The sequence below is a fragment of the Falco cherrug genome, chromosome 4, assembly GCF_023634085.1.
Source record: "Falco cherrug isolate bFalChe1 chromosome 4, bFalChe1.pri, whole genome shotgun sequence".
In the NCBI taxonomy this organism is placed as follows: Eukaryota; Metazoa; Chordata; class Aves; order Falconiformes; family Falconidae; genus Falco; species Falco cherrug.
In genome coordinates this window covers 60,534,658-60,552,595 of record NC_073700.1, presented here as the reverse complement: position 1 = coordinate 60,552,595, position 17,938 = coordinate 60,534,658, and the positions used below count along the sequence as shown (strand labels likewise).

General features: G+C 35.1%; 1 protein-coding gene across 3 annotated transcripts in view; it reads right to left on the bottom strand.

Moving 5' to 3' along the window:
* Positions 1-17,938, bottom strand: part of UBE3C (ubiquitin protein ligase E3C) — a 77,019-nt gene that overhangs the window by 40,649 nt on the left and 18,432 nt on the right. For all 3 annotated transcript variants that reach the window (XM_027809979.2, XM_014282539.3, XM_005442284.2), the window contains 7 exons: positions 17,000-17,153; positions 15,995-16,215; positions 15,554-15,708; positions 13,393-13,580; positions 6,009-6,095; positions 5,198-5,355; positions 4,403-4,635 (listed from right to left, as the gene is read on the bottom strand). In XM_027809979.2, coding sequence (XP_027665780.1) covers positions 4,403-4,635; positions 5,198-5,355; positions 6,009-6,095; positions 13,393-13,580; positions 15,554-15,708; positions 15,995-16,215; positions 17,000-17,153 — 1,196 coding nt within the window. The remainder of the gene's footprint in view (positions 1-4,402; positions 4,636-5,197; positions 5,356-6,008; positions 6,096-13,392; positions 13,581-15,553; positions 15,709-15,994; positions 16,216-16,999; positions 17,154-17,938) is intronic.

Genomic DNA, 17,938 nt, shown 5'->3' with positions numbered 1-17,938 from the left:
GGTATTTCTGCCCATAGTCCATAAATTTAACTAACCAGCAGAAGATGGCGTGATGTGCTTCTCAAAAGCCAATATCAACTTCAGAAAGTAAAGGAGAGGGCTGAAGCATTAAATTGGCAGCAAAACAAAACAGCAAAAGTTCCATCTCTGAAGTACACAAAAGGTTGACTACTTCTGGCTGCTGCATTAACAAACTAAAACATTTCCAGCTAAAGGTGCCTCAGAGGAATCCTAAGTGTCTGCTGATAATACCACCTCACCAGACACGGAGGTGATTATCCATGTAAAAAACAAAAGCTGCTATTTTTAAGGGTAAAGGTCTACATCTGAAAAGATACTACAGGCTCCCTTTTTTGTCAATATCTTATTAGCATTTTCAAAGTTGGCTGGAGAAAAAAAGATCATCTCATCCAGAAGCAGCTAGCAATTTATCAAATGAACTGTACCCTCAAAGCTCTTGTCTATACTAAAACAGATCCTAGTGTGACTAAATCAGCTGTTTATAGTATACAGTAAACCCTACCATAAGACTGTTAAAAGATCCAACACATCAGTTTCAGAAAATAAAATCACTTCTGAGAAAGGCCTAGCTCAAACATGCCTGAAAGCAGATTACAAGATGACCATTTTCCCAGAAAGGATGGTTACCAAATACTCTTCTAGTGATCACCACAAGAAGCACAAAAAGCACCTACAGACCTAAAAATACACATGTGGGGTGGCTGGTTGCAATTTTCATTTAATATGCACACATATACTTTATTATCATAACGTTATTTACAAACTAAAATGCATTCGGTAACAACCCTTTAGTGTGGTAAGTTAGTAAACCTTTTTCCAACAGAAGGTGTAAGTATTTACCTAAAAACCACCTAGTAAAAGTGGTTTAACAAATACCAGCTTATTAGGTGGACCATAGTGGATGATGATGTGTACACCCATACTGCACCCAACCACAAGCACGCTAACTTAAACCACTATGCTTAATTATTTTTTATTCACAGGCAATTCAAATGATGAAATTTTGTAATTCTGTCATTATTATAACCATACGGTCAGAAAATGAGAAAACTGAATAGATAACTATTTATGCACATCTTCATAACAAAATTGGGAGGCTGAAAAAAGTGGTTATCATGGTCACTAGGGTGGCTTTGCAACTTTAGTAATTTTTTTTGGCAGTTTCCACCAATCTAGGAAAAGAAAAAAGAAAAAGTAGAAGAGATATCAGGCTAACAATTACTCCATCCTCAAGCACAATTGTCATACTTTGTTGCATGCCTTCTCTCCAAAGTGGAACCAACTTATCCCAACACTACATAAAACGTAATTAAGTGGAATCAATAGAATATTAAATTACTACTCTAAAAAGATGTTATCACTGCTACAATGAACAACCATCTGTTTTGCAACTCAGAATTACAGCACTTGAAAAATGAATAGAAAAAAACAATACACAAAGCAATCTTGCTAAAGGACAATCTTAATGGGCAGGTGTCAAGATCAACAAAGAGTTTAATGGGCCTTCTAAAGGATTCTATCTCTAGATACTACACAAAAGACCTTTTACATCCAGTTTGTAAAGTCTTGAATAAAGGCAGAACAAAGAATGCTATTAAAGGAACTGTCTGATTACACAGGAATTTTCATCACCTTGCCCTTATAAAATTCAGTGTGGGTTAGGTGCCTCACTGAAGCTCTGTGGTCCCATTACCACTATACACAAGAGAAAGATTAAAAAATAAAGGGGGAAAAAAAAGAATCAGAAAAAATTATCCCTGTGAAGACCATGCTAATAAAATATTTTACAAGCAGTTAAAAAATCCTTAAAGGAAACTGAATAAAGTTCAGTGAGATTGGAGTCCCTTCTACATAATGAAAGGGTACTGAGAACACTAGCAATCTAAATTCAGGACTCCTTTATAAATCTTTTTATAAGTATGTATTTTATTGAAAGGAAAGACCCACTTCAATAAATAATATTAAAATGGAGATTTCTTTCCAATAAAGTGTCAAGTTCAAGTAACATTCAAAAACTAAAATTCAGCAAAATTAGCAACTTAATTTTATAGGACTGACTCAAGATAGTGAAATAATTATTTTATTTGACAAAATCCATTTTCATGTACTCATAACTTAAGTCCTTTATTAAATCCGTTACAGTTGAATACATTATTCAATATTATACCGAGAAAAAAGGGGGATTCTGCTGAATAAAGACATTTTCACACCTAAATCTTACCAAAGATCTCCAATCTGTTAGTAAATATGCACATTGTTGTCAGCAGACTCACTGTTTTCAGATTTACCATTACCTTGCAGAAGCAAAGCCTGTATTTGCACACACACACACACACACATATATATATATACACACAGGAATGTATTTCGTTATACACCAGTGGCATGGAAAACATGCAAAACTAGCGTGACAATTTAAGAGAAAAAAAGAAACGAGAAATTAAAAGCACTGATAATAGGGAAGGAACATGCCTCTTTCTCTGCAGCTTGCAAAAGCTTTAGCAAAGATAAATCTCTCATATTTGACACGATGTAAAAGAAAGTATTTTATACTTAAAGTTATGACAGACTACTTCAGCTTTGGTTTAATGATTTGGAAGAAGATATTCCTGCCTGCTTACTGGCAAGAAGGTATTTTGAAGCTGCCATCAGGAAAGACTCAGTGCTGTGTACAGTAGTCTTCTTGACAAGGCGAACTTCAGCCATGTTGAATTTTTACTTTTAACAATATGTTTCTGAAGGAGTAAACAAGAGAAGCTTTGTTATTAGCTACATTTTTCTTTAATAGAACCAGAGCCTTCGAGATACCCTCAAGATTTATATTTGTAATTCAGTTAATGGAAGGCAACGCTGGCTCCTGAAAATAGTAAAAGTACAGAGTTAGACAGTTCCACTAGAAGTTTAATTCCCGACTGCCAAAGTGGGACAAAGTAACTCAGGATTTTCTGAATGACTGCAAAATATGATCAAATTCACCTGAAATATAAGCAGCTTATAAAAACATATGTGACAAACTGAAGAGACAAAATGGAAGATGGCATGATATAAACTGCATACTTCAAAACACCCCTAGCATGCCGTTATTCTTAGAAAAACAGACATATTGGGGTTTTCTCTTGTGACCTTTAAATCGAAAGTTTATTTGGCAATTTAAAGACAAGTAATTAAATTAAATTGTGCAAACATATATTAGATCAATCATGCAAATTACATATTCAGTGGAGCATTAGGACTGTATTCAGTGCAATCAAAACATTATCAGTTACTCTCACTGCTATTAATGCTTATGCTCATAAGTGAAATGTGTTGTAAAATCAGGCAGAATATGCTGGATAGAGGCTATCTTAGACTTGTAGAATGAATAAGCATTCCTTAATTAGCCCATCAGGTTAAGTGCAAGCCTTAATGGGCCTTTCCTAAAGTCTAGCATGACATCTTTCTCCAAACATGGCCAAGAAGAAAGTTCCATTAGCAATATTAATACAAGCTTAGTTGATCATTTTCATTCAATTAACTTCTTTCAATTAAATAGATAGCTTGACAAAAGCAGTGATAAAAGACCTGAAGGGACAGCTGATGACTCGATCTGAACATTAGTGTGCGAGAGGTCGCCAGTATTAAACAGACTGTAAATCTAGCATTCAATTTGGAAAATGCATTTCTTCTGCTCCCACTTTAATGAGCAATTTTAGCTGACTAGATGTGTTTGCTGCAGGATTTTCATGACAAGTCAAGCACTCTTTTTTTCTCGGCAACAGTTATATTAGGTTTTTTCCTGCCAACATTTTCAGCTTCTCTTAACTCATGTCTTAGGTAGGATACCATGGATAAAACTAGCAGAAATACATTGGTAGATAGCCAGAAAGAACATGCATTAAGTTTACATTTGCTAAGCTGGACTCACTATTCCATGAGTATTCCAGCAAACCCAGAAGGAGTAGTACCAACAAATTTTAGTAAAATACTAGCAAAACCAATAAGGCATGGTACGAATTTAGTGAAGCCTCTAATACCGAAGTACTTGAGTAATGGTATGATTCAGTTAAAATTTCACACCTAAATAAAGTTATAATGACATGCTTAGGTACCCTGCTGAATGGGAATCCAAGTTAAAGCCTATAGTCTATACAGTAACTTTTTGATAAACAGAATAAGCAAGAAATTAAACTTAAAATGTTGCCAGAAGCACAAAAAAAAATTGTTGCAGTTATCAGAATTACTCAGTTTAGCATACATGCCAAAAAGCAACCTTCCCAAATCCACATTCCTTGTAACAACTGTGTTAGAAGTGTACTTGGAGAGAAAAAAAACTTCCCGATCTATCTTCAGCAGAAGGCTGAGAATTTTATTTAAATATGTTCTGGAAATTGACACAATTTACCTTGAATAACTGAATCCACCTTTTTTGTTCTGTCTGTATACATTGCTGCATTTCCGTATTTTTGGTTACTCCAACACTTCTAAATGCTGCAATATATTCCTCACGAACCTCTGGTTTTGTTTCTGGGTAAGCCAACTTTATGATTCCTAAACATGCATCTCGAAGGCAGCGTGATAATATTACAAGCTCTTCTAGCGTAAAAGGCATCATTGATGATTGTCTCTGACCTACAACTACATAAAATACAAGTTTCCTTAAATGACCTTTTCTTAATAATTCTGTTACTACATAAACATATTTCATTGAAACTTTAATATTCACACACAAACTCTAAAGGCAGAGGAAAGAAACATTACCCCAAAAAGAGAACAAGTATACATTTACAATGGTGATCAGGTCTTGTAATTGTTTGCAGTCACAATTATTTTAATCAAATATTCTCTTGTTTGCTTTTGTGATTCCTGCTGTGTTAAATTTTTACCTTAGACTACAGGTTCAGTCCAGAGGAACTTCATTCTCTTCACTAAATCATTGAAAACTACCATGATTAAGAACTTCCATATCAGACCCTGTAACGCCAAGGTTTCCAAGGTGCAGCCATCATTTCACACCCCACCCCACCCCCTTTTTTTTTAAATGCAATCACCATGAAAGAGCCAGTTGACAGTTCAGAGCTCAGGGGACCCTCAGCAAGTCAACCCAGAAGAGCCTTCCCCACGGATATCAGCAAATCATTGCACAGGGAACTCTGTAGCCTTACACAAAAACATTTTGTAAAATATGTTTGAAACTCACCTTCTATTGGATCACCAAAGAATTCATTATCATGAATAGAAATAAGTGAATGACTAAACAAAGAACTAAAAAGGTAAAAGAGAGGGATAATTCGACTAGAGTCTTCTAAAGACATTGGAGAGCCTCTTGAAATCACTTGAAGGAGTGGCACCATAGACCTTAAAATATAAAATGCGAAGTTAAAGAGATTGTTAGTTAAATACACTAAAAAAAGTATTAACTTCATCATTCTAGTAAAAATATTTAGTCGTAGTTCCTACAGCAAAATAAGGACAAGATCTCAGTTAAGTAACTACTATTTCCCATCCTTGCAAAATAAGGTTACTCTTCATAAGTTCTTGTCTTGTATAGTATCTCAGTGTCTTTATAATATATAAACTTTGACATTAACCATTACAGACTGCAGATACTTTCTGGTTTAGAACAGTGACACAAAACAGAGAGCAACTATTCTGCATGTCAGCACAAAACAAATCTGTAGGTCCAATGCCTCAGTTTCTGGGAACATGTTTCTGCCACCATCAATTTCACAAGTCAAAGTACAGAAGATAAAAAAACCTCACATACTTGGGGCTTTGATGTTTGTTAGATTGAGGCTAGTAAGCACTCCGAAAAACTACAAAATATCCACCTTAAAGAAACAGTTTATTTAGCTCAGTTTTATGAAATCATAGGGGCTAAGTAACCATGACAGTGTTGGATTTCATCGTCTTCTGCAAGCAGTGTCATACCACTAATTGTCTTATTCTCTTTTCTCTAGATACACCCTATTTTAACAAAGCATTAGTTTCAGAAATGGTATAATACATACCCTGTAATCATTCGTGTAGTCATTGAAGATATCAAATACCAAAGATGCCTCAGGAATCTGGCATTAAAGGCTAAACTATAAAGAAGCCTGCAAGAGGAAGTTCAAATAAATTGTGTCTTCCCAAATACTGTATTCACAAAACACAGTGCTTCTATGAGAACTTTTCTGTAAAGCATTTCTCAAACAATTTAAATTTACTTTTTCAGGATGGAGGCTCTTATTCTTATCAAATGTGGTGAAAGCCCCAAAAGCTGAAAAACAAGCATATAAATTCTGATACCCAAAATACAGTTTTCATTAACTCAGCAACAAAGCACACAATATAAACCCTAGTTTGCAGTATTGCACACATATTAATGAAAATAACATACAGTCAGAGTTTTCTATATTAGAATTTAAAAAAAAAACAGGTAAGTCACACCAACTACTTAACAGCTAACTTCCGTGGTTCTTCTAACATTAACATAGCAATTTTTGCAAAAAGTAGATCGAAAATACTTTAAAGTTAATTTACACTAGAAACAGCCATTGATTTAAAATTATGTAGCAATTTTACTGGTATATTCTGTATGGCACATATCATCATGGAACAATGTCTGTCAGGACAGCTACCCATACACAAACACTAATCCATGCGCAGACAAAACATGGTTTATACACCTGTAAAAATAAACACGTATGTTCACAAGTCAGTTACATATAGGACTGACTTTAACCATATTATTTCAGGCATGATTACGGCATGATACACTTTTCATAGAAACGAGAAATAAAAAGCTTTCCAGAGTTAAGAAGTCTCCCCCAGCCTAATTTTTCCCCTGCAGGAATCAACACATGTGACAAACATAATTTGAAACAATTAATGTCTTCTAGGAAACCTAACAAGATCTGACTAACTAAACTGTTATTTTTTGGATATTGAAGAACTATATTCAGTTAGTTATCCTAAATGCTACTTCCTAGGTCTCCTAATTACTATTAGAATAAATAAGGTAAAACAGATGCTCAGGTCCACATCTCTCAGAAGTGAACAGCCTCATAGTATCAAAATTGCCTGTGACCATGCATACAAGAGGCTGGGAAATGAGAGCAGGGAGGGTAGACTAGCTGCTGCCTGAATAAACAGTATTATGGACCACATGGATAAATTAAAATTTGCCAGATGGCAACAGGAAAGGAAGCATGCATTTTGTTAAGGAAAAAAGTAAAATATCAGTAAACGTGTAAAAATATTTGAGAATGGTTTAAGTGGCAACTCATTTAAAGACATCAAAACAAAAAAAACCCACAAGAAAATCTACGCGCCCACTCACAAATGAATAGTGCATAGTGCCATTTGCCCCTGGGTCTTCGCTTCCTGGCTGCTGAAGCCCTGTAGCCCCTTTTTACTGCCTTCACTTAAGTCCAACCTCTCTCATGCATCTACACAGCTACTCCCCTCTTCAGGCTCTCGGTTCACACATATTCACCAAAAGCCAGTTGCACAGACAAGGAACTGTGCAAAGATAAAGTAGCATGAGGAAAGGCAGAACTCTTCACTAAGCAGAAAGGATAGAGTTTCACAGGTATGGGGAGTTCTGGAAATACAATGGGGCATGCAAAAAGGAAAATTACGTACAATCAACCTCTGGTCTGCAGTGTGTCTTTACTAAAATATCATGCCCTCTGTTTCAAAAATTTTGAATTTTAAATACATAGATCAGTACCTTTAAAAAGAGTTGGGAGCTTCACATATTCCAGAGAATTTACATGTTGGTGGTCATTGCTAAGCTTGAGTTACATTTGAAGTAACTGCAGCTAATGCCAGTTTAAGTAAGTTTTATTGTAAAATTAAGTTCTACTTCAAACATTTCGAATTTTTGAAAAAATTCAACCTGAATTTCATACATGGGAATTTTACTTCTTCCTAATGTCACATTATTTTGACATTTGGGTGGAAATCATGCATTATCATGTAAGGAATTATATCTAGCTAACCTAGAATAAGGATTGGTATTTTAATGTTTACATATCTGAAAGATAGCTCAGATGTCTTGGTTTCTGAAATGAGACATTTCCTCATTTGTAATTTGGCACAGTGCCATTAGGTCTCATAGGGCTTCCAAGTAAAAACTTGTTAATTTTACAATCATCCCTGGAAATTATGTAATAGTTTTAGCAGAAATGAACAAACATTATGGACACTGAACCTATCATAATGTAATTCATTTTTTCATTCTAGCAATATTCAGCAATAATGAAGGGGGAAAAAGGACAAACCTTAAGAGCTTACAATAATAACCTTTGTCTACGTTTTAGCCATTTTTATTCCACATCTGTGATTCAGGCAGTCAATTGTAGCAACTGCTATATTTCATGGCCCAATTCCAGAAATGCTCAATGTATTCAACTTTCATGTTTCCCTTCCCTGAAAATCTGGTTAAATACAAAAATGCAAATTTGGTAGAAGATGTTATCATACAACCTATTTGTCAATACGAAATACCTATGAAATATGAAGCAGATGAATTCATCAATTCTAGTTTCCATACTGTTACCAGAAAATAAACATAAAACTGCAAACTAAACACAGAAGGGTGAAGGAGGCCTCGTGTTAGAAAAATTTTACATCACTAGATTCACCTGAAATATAATTCATTGCGAAAAGAATGAGAGCAGAAACCAACTACTACCCTCCCACTTCAAGCACAGAAATTGCCTTTCAAAGTAGTAGGTAACAATTGTAACAATAAAAAAAATCCAAACAAACCCACAATGCAAGGATGGCCTTGAAAAGTCCTATTTCTGCATAAGTTCAAGAAATCGGCTGTACTAAGTAGTTTCAACATTTTTGGCTTTACATTGAAAAAAATGAAAAAGCCTAAAAATTTTTAATTAAAAAAAAATCAGAAGGTAAATAATTAGAAATGTTTATAATTAAAATAGGTCAAAATCTACCTCACTGGGTCTTTTTCTTTGGCAGAAAAAAGACGTGCACCTGCTAAAAAACAGCATTTCCAGATAAAACTACATTAAAATGACACTGCACAAAACAGTAATTCCTGATAAACTGCAGAGCATTATAAAGACAGCTTATATACCCGGAAGACAAAGCATTATCAATTCACAAAGTTTAGAGATCAGTTAACGTAAAGTATGAGTGTCCATACAATCTTGATCCCTTTTTCCTTAAAAAAAAAAAGACCACGCACATAAAACTATTAAAGATTATTTCCTCTTATGTAAATTTTTTATAATCTGACTCAGGGGTTTCACTTTCAATATCTGTATTATTCTAAAAACAAACCAATTGGCTAAAGTTTAAACCCTGGCTTTTTACCTTTCCCAGCTGATGGTTCTACATTTTGTTGAAAATACCAGTGCATACCCCCAACATCTTTATTATGAGATCACTATACATGGTTTTATATAATGGATTCATTGATAGATTTTCTGTAAAGTTCAGTATTCAGATTTAGCACTCTAGTCTGGGAGAAGAACCATTTCTCTACCAGAAAGGGTAAGTTCCTTTCAAGTAGAAAAATGAACACTATCTCAGCCACAGGCAATGATGGAGTTAAATTCACTCCAGTGATTTCTGTTAAGTACCTATTTTAATCATACCAAATTAACTTATCTGCTCCCAAAAGTAAGTACATAACGATCATTTATTTAGAGCCTTGTTTCTCTCCCTAGGTATCTAATTGTCCACAAAGGCCACATGATTTATGTGTACTTGCCAGAATAGTATTTTGTGCACCTCTGGTTTAAAAAAAAAGTGTCAAATTCCTCCTGCGCAATGGGACAGATTAAATGACCCATTAAGCTTAATTTAGCTGAGGCACCACTACAAGTTAATTAGTTAAAGGCAAGATTTTCAGTCTAGGTCATAAATTGGGCCCAGTTTCCCACTGAGACCATTTAAGTTAATGAAGAGAATACACTAGAATGAGAGGAGCTCATACAGTCTGTGAAAGGTCACCGCTGCCAGGGCAGCAGATTTTGACACCTCAGAACTGCAAGGTGTCACAGGTACCAGACAGCATGCAAAGCCATCGTTAAATGAAGTATACCATTCTTTAGGCTGCTTTATGGTTCTGCCTGTCTTTGTATTGGACCAAGAATGTAAAGCAAACCTTAAAAAAAACACCAAACCAACCAATAAACCAGCAAAAAGAGTAAAAGCTTCATATACAATGATTCTGGTTTTAAGAACAACACAATGGTGTTAAGAACATCCTTGAAGAATTATTAAAATTGCTTCATGTAAAACTTAAGTATCTTCAACACATGTATGAAGACAAGCTGCTCATATTACATGGTAATGTCAATTTTCCAAACAATTTTCAACTGCAAATTAAGATTAGCAGTGTTATGTTAATTAAACAGTAGCAATATATGGCCACTATGAAACTGCTAAACCAAAATGAGCAATCACTCTGGGGCACTGATCAGACAGCTGACAGCAACTGAAGTCCCAGTACAAGCACAGTTTCCACCACTATTTAGTATCAAGCCACAGTGATGATCTGAGGTCTATGGTATTAAATTATGCCCCTAAACATTTTGCAGAAAAGGAATTTACTAGTTATTTTGATGAATAAGTCTTGCAAATCTCTTTATAATGAGAACTACACTCCAAGACTCAGGTTCTTTTTTTTTTTTTCTTTGTAGTAACTGTATTTGATAATACATGTTAACTTTACAGTGAAAAGATGAAAGCCCTGCCCCTCTGAAAACAAGTACAATTCCCAATGACTTCATTACAATCAGGATCTTATTCTATACCTCTAATCTGGCTTACTGAACACTAGCTATAGCTAGGTTTTTCCTGTCTTGAGCCTTTTTCTTCAATTGAGCTTGACTGGATCCTTCCAGAACTCATTCAGATTTTATCAAAATTCCTAACAACTAACCCAAAATAATGTGCTTTTCCAGTAATCCATCTCTGGATCCCACCACCCTCTGTGGAAAATCAGAATGAAACTTTACAGGCGTGCTCCTTCCATTCAGAACTACACTGCAGTTTGGGGCATCTTGTTCTATTCTCTCTTGGCCTCTGTTGCAAAACCAAAGAAACTACTGAGCTAATGCAGCAACTATACAAGATCAGCACTGGTCAAATCAAAGATGTACTGAGAAGTCACAAGAGGAAAATGCATTCAGCTTTAATGGAGTGCCATAAGTCTATACTACAAGTTTCTTTTTTCAAGAAGGAAAAAAGCCTTAGAACTATTAAAGCAATACAGAGACACTTGTCATTTCCTCCCTTCCAAAGTCTGTGTTAACTGTTGCCTAATTTTCTTTACAGTTATTGAAAAGCTATTTTCAATTATTAGTCTTTATTTATCATACCACTTTGCAGATTTGCAGTCTATGGTTTTAATTATCATAATTTTCTATTACAGTTGTAAATGCTGTTAAATAAGCAAAGCCTTTGTAACATCTTTCTCTATCTTTCAAACCACTTGACCCAGTATGTTTCCAATCAGAAAAGAGCATTTTTGAGCTCTTAGAATACACCAAAAATAATTTTAAATTAATTATTTCTGCTTAATTATTTCTACATAGTTTAATTACAGAATATTACAAAGGAAAGTGTGTCTAAGTCATTTAAGTTAGTTTCGAAACAAGTTAAGCATTTTTCAAACGTCTATCATTGAATTTCACAAAATCATTTGGGCAATAAAAAAAAATCACCAGGTAATCAAAAAAAGTGGAAATCAATCATGAAAAATCTTTTAATTGTCTTTTAAAATGACACAACGTTACTACCTTTAAAACAAGCACCAAATGTCCTTTGAAAAAGACTCAAAAATAACATTTAGAACAGCTGCTTGCTAACTTAGGCCAGGTCTAAAATGGATTGAGGATAGGACAAAAGATTGGCACCTCCTGACATGATGATGCCTGCCAAAACCAACACTTATGATTGGCCTGGAAGTCAGAACTAGTAATTCAATGTCTGCTTTAATTTACCAAATACCTGTATGAATTAACTTCATTTTGACCATGAAAGTAATTCCATTGGTATTACTGACAAAAATATAAGTATCTGTACTACTTTTTTTCTAAAATTGATGCATTCAATTATTTTGGAGCTATTCAAAAGTTACAATTTGTAAACTGCTTTCCCTTATAAGATTTTGAGTAGAGCTTTCATAACTCTTGAATTTATCCAATGTGTAACTAGCTTTTTATTACAAATAATTACAAAGACCCAATATGGTGTCTCAGAGGAAATAGATGCCATACTCATACAACTAAAGTTCTGTGGGACTTCTTTATTCATTAAACACCTTTTTCCACACAGCTAACCAGCAAACTTCAAGTCAAAGCAGTGATGCATTTAAACTCAGTAATTACTATCCAAGGCAATGTACTACTTGCAACAATAGAGCAGGCATACTAATTCAACTGCTGCTATGATCTTCAGGTCTCACATCCTGCTCTAATGCAATTAGTCTACAAAGAACTAATTACCCTAATCGAGCAATCACAGTTTCACTGACATCTTACTTCCTCTAACAGCTATAAACACCGTTGGGCTAAGATACCACCTAATTAGTTTTCTGTATCACTGTTTACAATGCAGTTTAAATTGATTATGTTTACAACATTCTCTAAATACTTACTTTACTACCGGCAACTACATACTTATTCAAAACTACTTACACCAGAACAGTGTTAATATTTATGGCTCTGATAATAAAAAGGTCAAAAATCTTCTTCAATTGTTACTGACATTTGTGGTTTGCAACCGCTGTAAAAGAATGCGTACAAATGAACAAGTCTTTTATCTCCACCTCAGGTGCCAAAGCCCTTCCCAAACAACAGTGATCTTCAATAGTTAGGAATCGTTTTAATTTGTAGCAATGGCTGTAAATTAAAGAGGGTAGAGAACAAGTTGGTTTCAGTGCTGAGCTAGCTACAGAGACTGTGGAATCCGTATCATTAAAATTTTTAAAAACAAGCTAGACAAACTTCTGCTAAAATGACACTTCACTACCTCTAAGCAAAGGAACAGACAAACTCCTTTCAAGCATCTTTGCAATCCCTATTTGTGTGTCATTTTCTGGTTACAAACACTACCTGCTCCACAGTCCTCAAACGTGGTGATACAATACTAACTTATTTGCAACTCACTAAACAAACCAAGAGCTTATGCTTTTGGACTCTATGATTACTCCAGAGAGAGCATAATTAACAAGAATTAAAATAAGAAAGAATCTACTCTTTGGTTTGCCTGGATTTATTATTTAAAATCTTAAACTCTTATTTATTTTAGCTAATCACAGAAGGAAAACAGAGGGGAAAAAAAACCCACAGGGTATTTAAAACAAGTCTAGCTAATAAAACAAATTTTACACGTACTGCGGTCAACATCACAATTATTTATACTTGCCTGACTTTTGGCACCATCATCCGATGTTGTACCATTAGTGTGTGGCAGATTGATGCCATCAGGGTAAAGACCTCTTCGCTAGCTGAATCTCTCCAAACCATATTCAGTAGAGTGTTTGTCTGCTGCTTTGTATCCAATTTCTTTAGACACTCCTCAGTTATGTACTGAACTGATATTCTCCCATCACCCTACAAACACAAAGAAAAATTTGCTAAAAGTTTTTTTAATGATCAAGCACACTCAAGCACGTATGTATATCCCAGTACTATTCTTACAAATATCAGACCCAAGAGCCAACTTAAATCCCTAGGGAGGCAACCAATGGGTTGTGGTACCGGTCTTTTCACCTGGATCAGTGGGAAAGACTCCCTTTAACGTAATGATGTACTGCAACACTTCCATACAATAAGGCAAGATCATTTACTGGCATAAGATATGCGAATAGTCATCTCTTCCCCACTGACATCAGCCAGCACAGGACACAAAATCCAGAATTGGATGTCTACTGTTAAGTTCGTTTTTAAACAGTATTTTCACATTCATAATCCATGGGTTAACAAACAACAAAAAACTTCAGTGTGTCTAATACACATTTGGGTAGTACAGAAGTGTACAACGAAGAATGCTTTCTCTGAGTGGAGCTCAGCCTTTCCTTTTCCTTATCTCCTCTCTTTTTCTTGCCCTCAACTGAGCAAAGCAGTCTGGATCACCGAAGGATACAAGTTATCCAGTTATGAATTTTTAAGAAAGAGGGGTTCCCCACCCACCCTCTTTTTTTCTTCTAAGACAGGCATGCATGGCAATATGGAATACATAAAATCTCACAAGAGAAACCAACATTGCAATATATAGTATTATGCATTAAAGCCTCATCAGAGAAGATTTTCTCTGATCTAAAAATCACTGTAAGTTACCTGTGAACAGATATTTATGCTTTTTTTTTTTCACCTAATCACGTCTTGAACATCACCAACATCTCTAAGCCACAAGCAGAATCTGCCAATATTTACATCACATACAGCATGTGTGTGTCTGACAAATTAAGTATTTTATTCGCACTATCTTGGTAAAGATTTTGGGGTAACGGTAACACACTGCATCTAAAAATGTACAAGTGAAAAAAAGTTGCATGTATTCTCCAGCAGTACAGCTCTTTATAAGAGATTACTCTCAATATCGAAGTCTTAAAAATGCTGCGTCTTTCAGAAATACATTTCATGTAAGGTGTTATACAAGCACACTTTATAGGAAAAGTATTTCTTAGAAGAGCTGGTATACTTTTGCTTCCAAGACATAGGCAAGAAAATAGCAGTATGTCTTAGAATGCCTGAGAGACCGAAATCCAGAAATCCCAGCACAGTGTGGAGAGGCAAAATAGTCTATGAGACTTTTTTATATGGTGACATTTCACATATTCCACAAGGAAAGACGGCACACTGCCTAAATCCTTTGAACAGTAGTGCCTTTTGAGAGATTATATAAAGGCCAGTAAGAAACTGTTGAATTTACATCTCTCCAACTTTGGTTGTTCAAAGCCTCAAGCAGAGTGTTAGGAGGTTAAAGTCAGCACAGATTCATTGTACTGGTGGTAGTTTAAACTACAGCGAAAAGTTCTATTTATAATACAGTCTCTATACATCATTATAGAAAGTGGGTGTTCCCCCTTTGAAGGCTTTCAAGGTAGTGGATGCATTTAAATGCAGAGCTAATTCTACATGGTAAAGACTGTAGTTGAACTTCTAATATTTCCACGAGAGGAAAAAAAATAAAATACTAAGTTGGGATCTTCCAACTTAGTCTGGAACATCTCATGGTATCTTAGCATCATCATGAACTTAAAAGAATATAGCGAGTAATACAGTCTCTGTAAAATACAAATTTAAAGAAGTTTAAATATTTTTTGTTAAATAAAAGCTCTGCTCTTCAGCAAACCCAGTACCTGCCCATACTTTAAGATTTGTTATTATAGTAAGAGTTTTGGTTTTAATGTAAACAACCAGTTCTGTTTGTTTACAGTGAGCAGCCCTGTATTTTTAAAAAATAAACATGCTCCCTTCTGCACTTAGTTAGAAAAATACTGGACTTACGATGATCATTTTTTTTGCCTATATTTGCTGCTGCTATAATACAAACTCATTCAAAGAAATTCTGTACTGCTTACTGCTGTAGATGTCATTTTACTGATCTCTTCATCCTCATCTTCAGAATCACTATTTGCATCTTGACAATTCGTACCAGCACTAGACACAGGCAGCTGAGAGAGAAAAGTTTGGAGTACCCTCAAATAGACAAGAAGTCCTTCCTCTGAAAGGGATCCTATAGCATGTATATTGAAAAAAAAAGAAAAAGTCATTAGCCAGATCGCACTGTAATAGAAAATATATTTTACCAGAAATACCTGACCAAAACACATTATGCCAGATCTTCCCAAATTAAGTGTATTTTTTACTGAAAAGGGTAAGAATAGCTAAAAAAACAGATCTCTCCAACACTTTAATCCACAAACTGTCCTTTTTGCTTGGCAATGAACCATGTTGTAGAAACACATAAAATACTAACTGAAACATGAAAAAACAATGAAATGGCCATTCAGCTTTCTCACCCAAATATGTTTCTCCAACTGTTAACACAAAGTAAAAAAGCCACGGGGCTTGATCACTTCTTCTCAAACATCCACTTTCTGCTAATAATAGTGCATTCAGAAAGAGTTCGTAAGGGAAAATGGTCTGCACATCAGCAAGCGCTGGAATGATGAAATGGAATATCTGATCTGTAAAAGGTGCTGCCAGAAACTCCTCTGTGAAGGCTGCAAAAACCTGCTGCCTGAAATGAAGAAAAATTGTCTTTATAGAAAATATAGGCAAAATTTCCCACAGTTATATCCATGGAATAACAGATCAATTTGCAAGTTTGAACATGTCCATCAAGATGGCTGCAAAGATGCACTCCATTAATCCTGTGCTAATAAACCAAATTTCTCAGATTTCTCAAAAATAAACTTCTTATACCACACCCTTTTCCTGGTGATCTTACATGTAATTTCACCCTTTAAACTTTTCCTGAACTTACAGAAAACTATTCTGAAGTTAAAGTCATTGTTTATAATCTTGAAATAAAAAATACATTAAAAAAGAACAATTAAGTCTTTTTTACCCCCTAAATACTACTTCAACACAAAACATGTGATAGAACCAGAGTGATTTTTGTTCCATCTTTCTACATACCCGACTCTTTCTGCTCCTAAGCTATGACTTAGTTATTTCTCTCCATAAACCTCAGCTCCTCTGTCAAGAAGTTTAACTTTTTAAGTCTTCATCTGCCCTTAGCTGCATTTCTGCTCTCACCTAACTTTTTCCACACCTATGTTTCTATGTATTCTAATAACTGCTATTCTCTGTGCTCTGTTTATTGTAGTCTTCAGTATGCTACAGCTTTTTTCTTAAACACACCTAAAACTACACTGTTTCATCAATGTACAGCATTACCAGAAAAATCATTACTATTGCAAATAAATCAACAAAATGCACTGAAAGACACTCAACAGCAAACTGCACACCTCTGACAGTAACAAGTGAGCATACAAACACCCAGTATTATCTTTATTTACCTTGCACCTTCTGGACAGGAGCTATATGTAAAGTGCAACGGCTTCAGAACATTCTCCAGAAGTATTTTTGCAATAGGGACTCGAGAAACATCAGAATACTCAATACTCGAGGGAAGCTTATTGTTAATTAACAAATAAAGCGACTTGTAGTAGCCTGCAAACAAAAAATATCACTTTTTAAATACAGTATTACTCCTTTTCTGTATAAAACAACTTCTAATTCACAATTAACTGCATGAAGCTTTACTTTGGAAGCCATTTTACAATAGCCCAAGTCACATTCACATAACAGAATATACTAGCAACCTCTCTGAAAACATTGCTTTATAAAAATCACAAATTGATAACTGCATTCAGAGTCAGTCTGATTTTCAAAGACCAATCACTCCTGCTGCTGAAGTGAATAATTTGGGTTTTTTAAAAACTATGACCTATAGAAAAGATGTTCTCTTCTCCTCTGAGTGACTCTAGCCATGTTTGTGACAGCTGTCCTTCCACCCATTCAGAAACTATGAATTCTCCCCTCTACACCAAAACGTGACTGCATCATACAGGTAAGAGTCCTGTTGGCAGAGTATCTCAATTCTATAAGCACCCTGTCTTAGCAAGCTTAAGGATACAATTACGATTTCCAAAACGGGGATCTCTCAGTAATAAAATGCATTACCACCCAAATCACAGATGTGTAGAGGGTAACCTAGTTTTGTCTCATTAAAGTACAAATGGAATCATATTATTTCATTCTTCTTAAAAATTCCTCTTGCTCAATGAACTCCTAAACTAAGACGGAAGTTCCACAACTACTGGAACCACTATAAATGCATAAATAATGTCACATCATCGAGAGGTCCAGCCTAAGACCCTTTGTTGGGAACTACCTAACTTCACATGCAATGCAACAAGTGGAAGTCCCAATAAAAGAGTAACTTAGCAATGCTG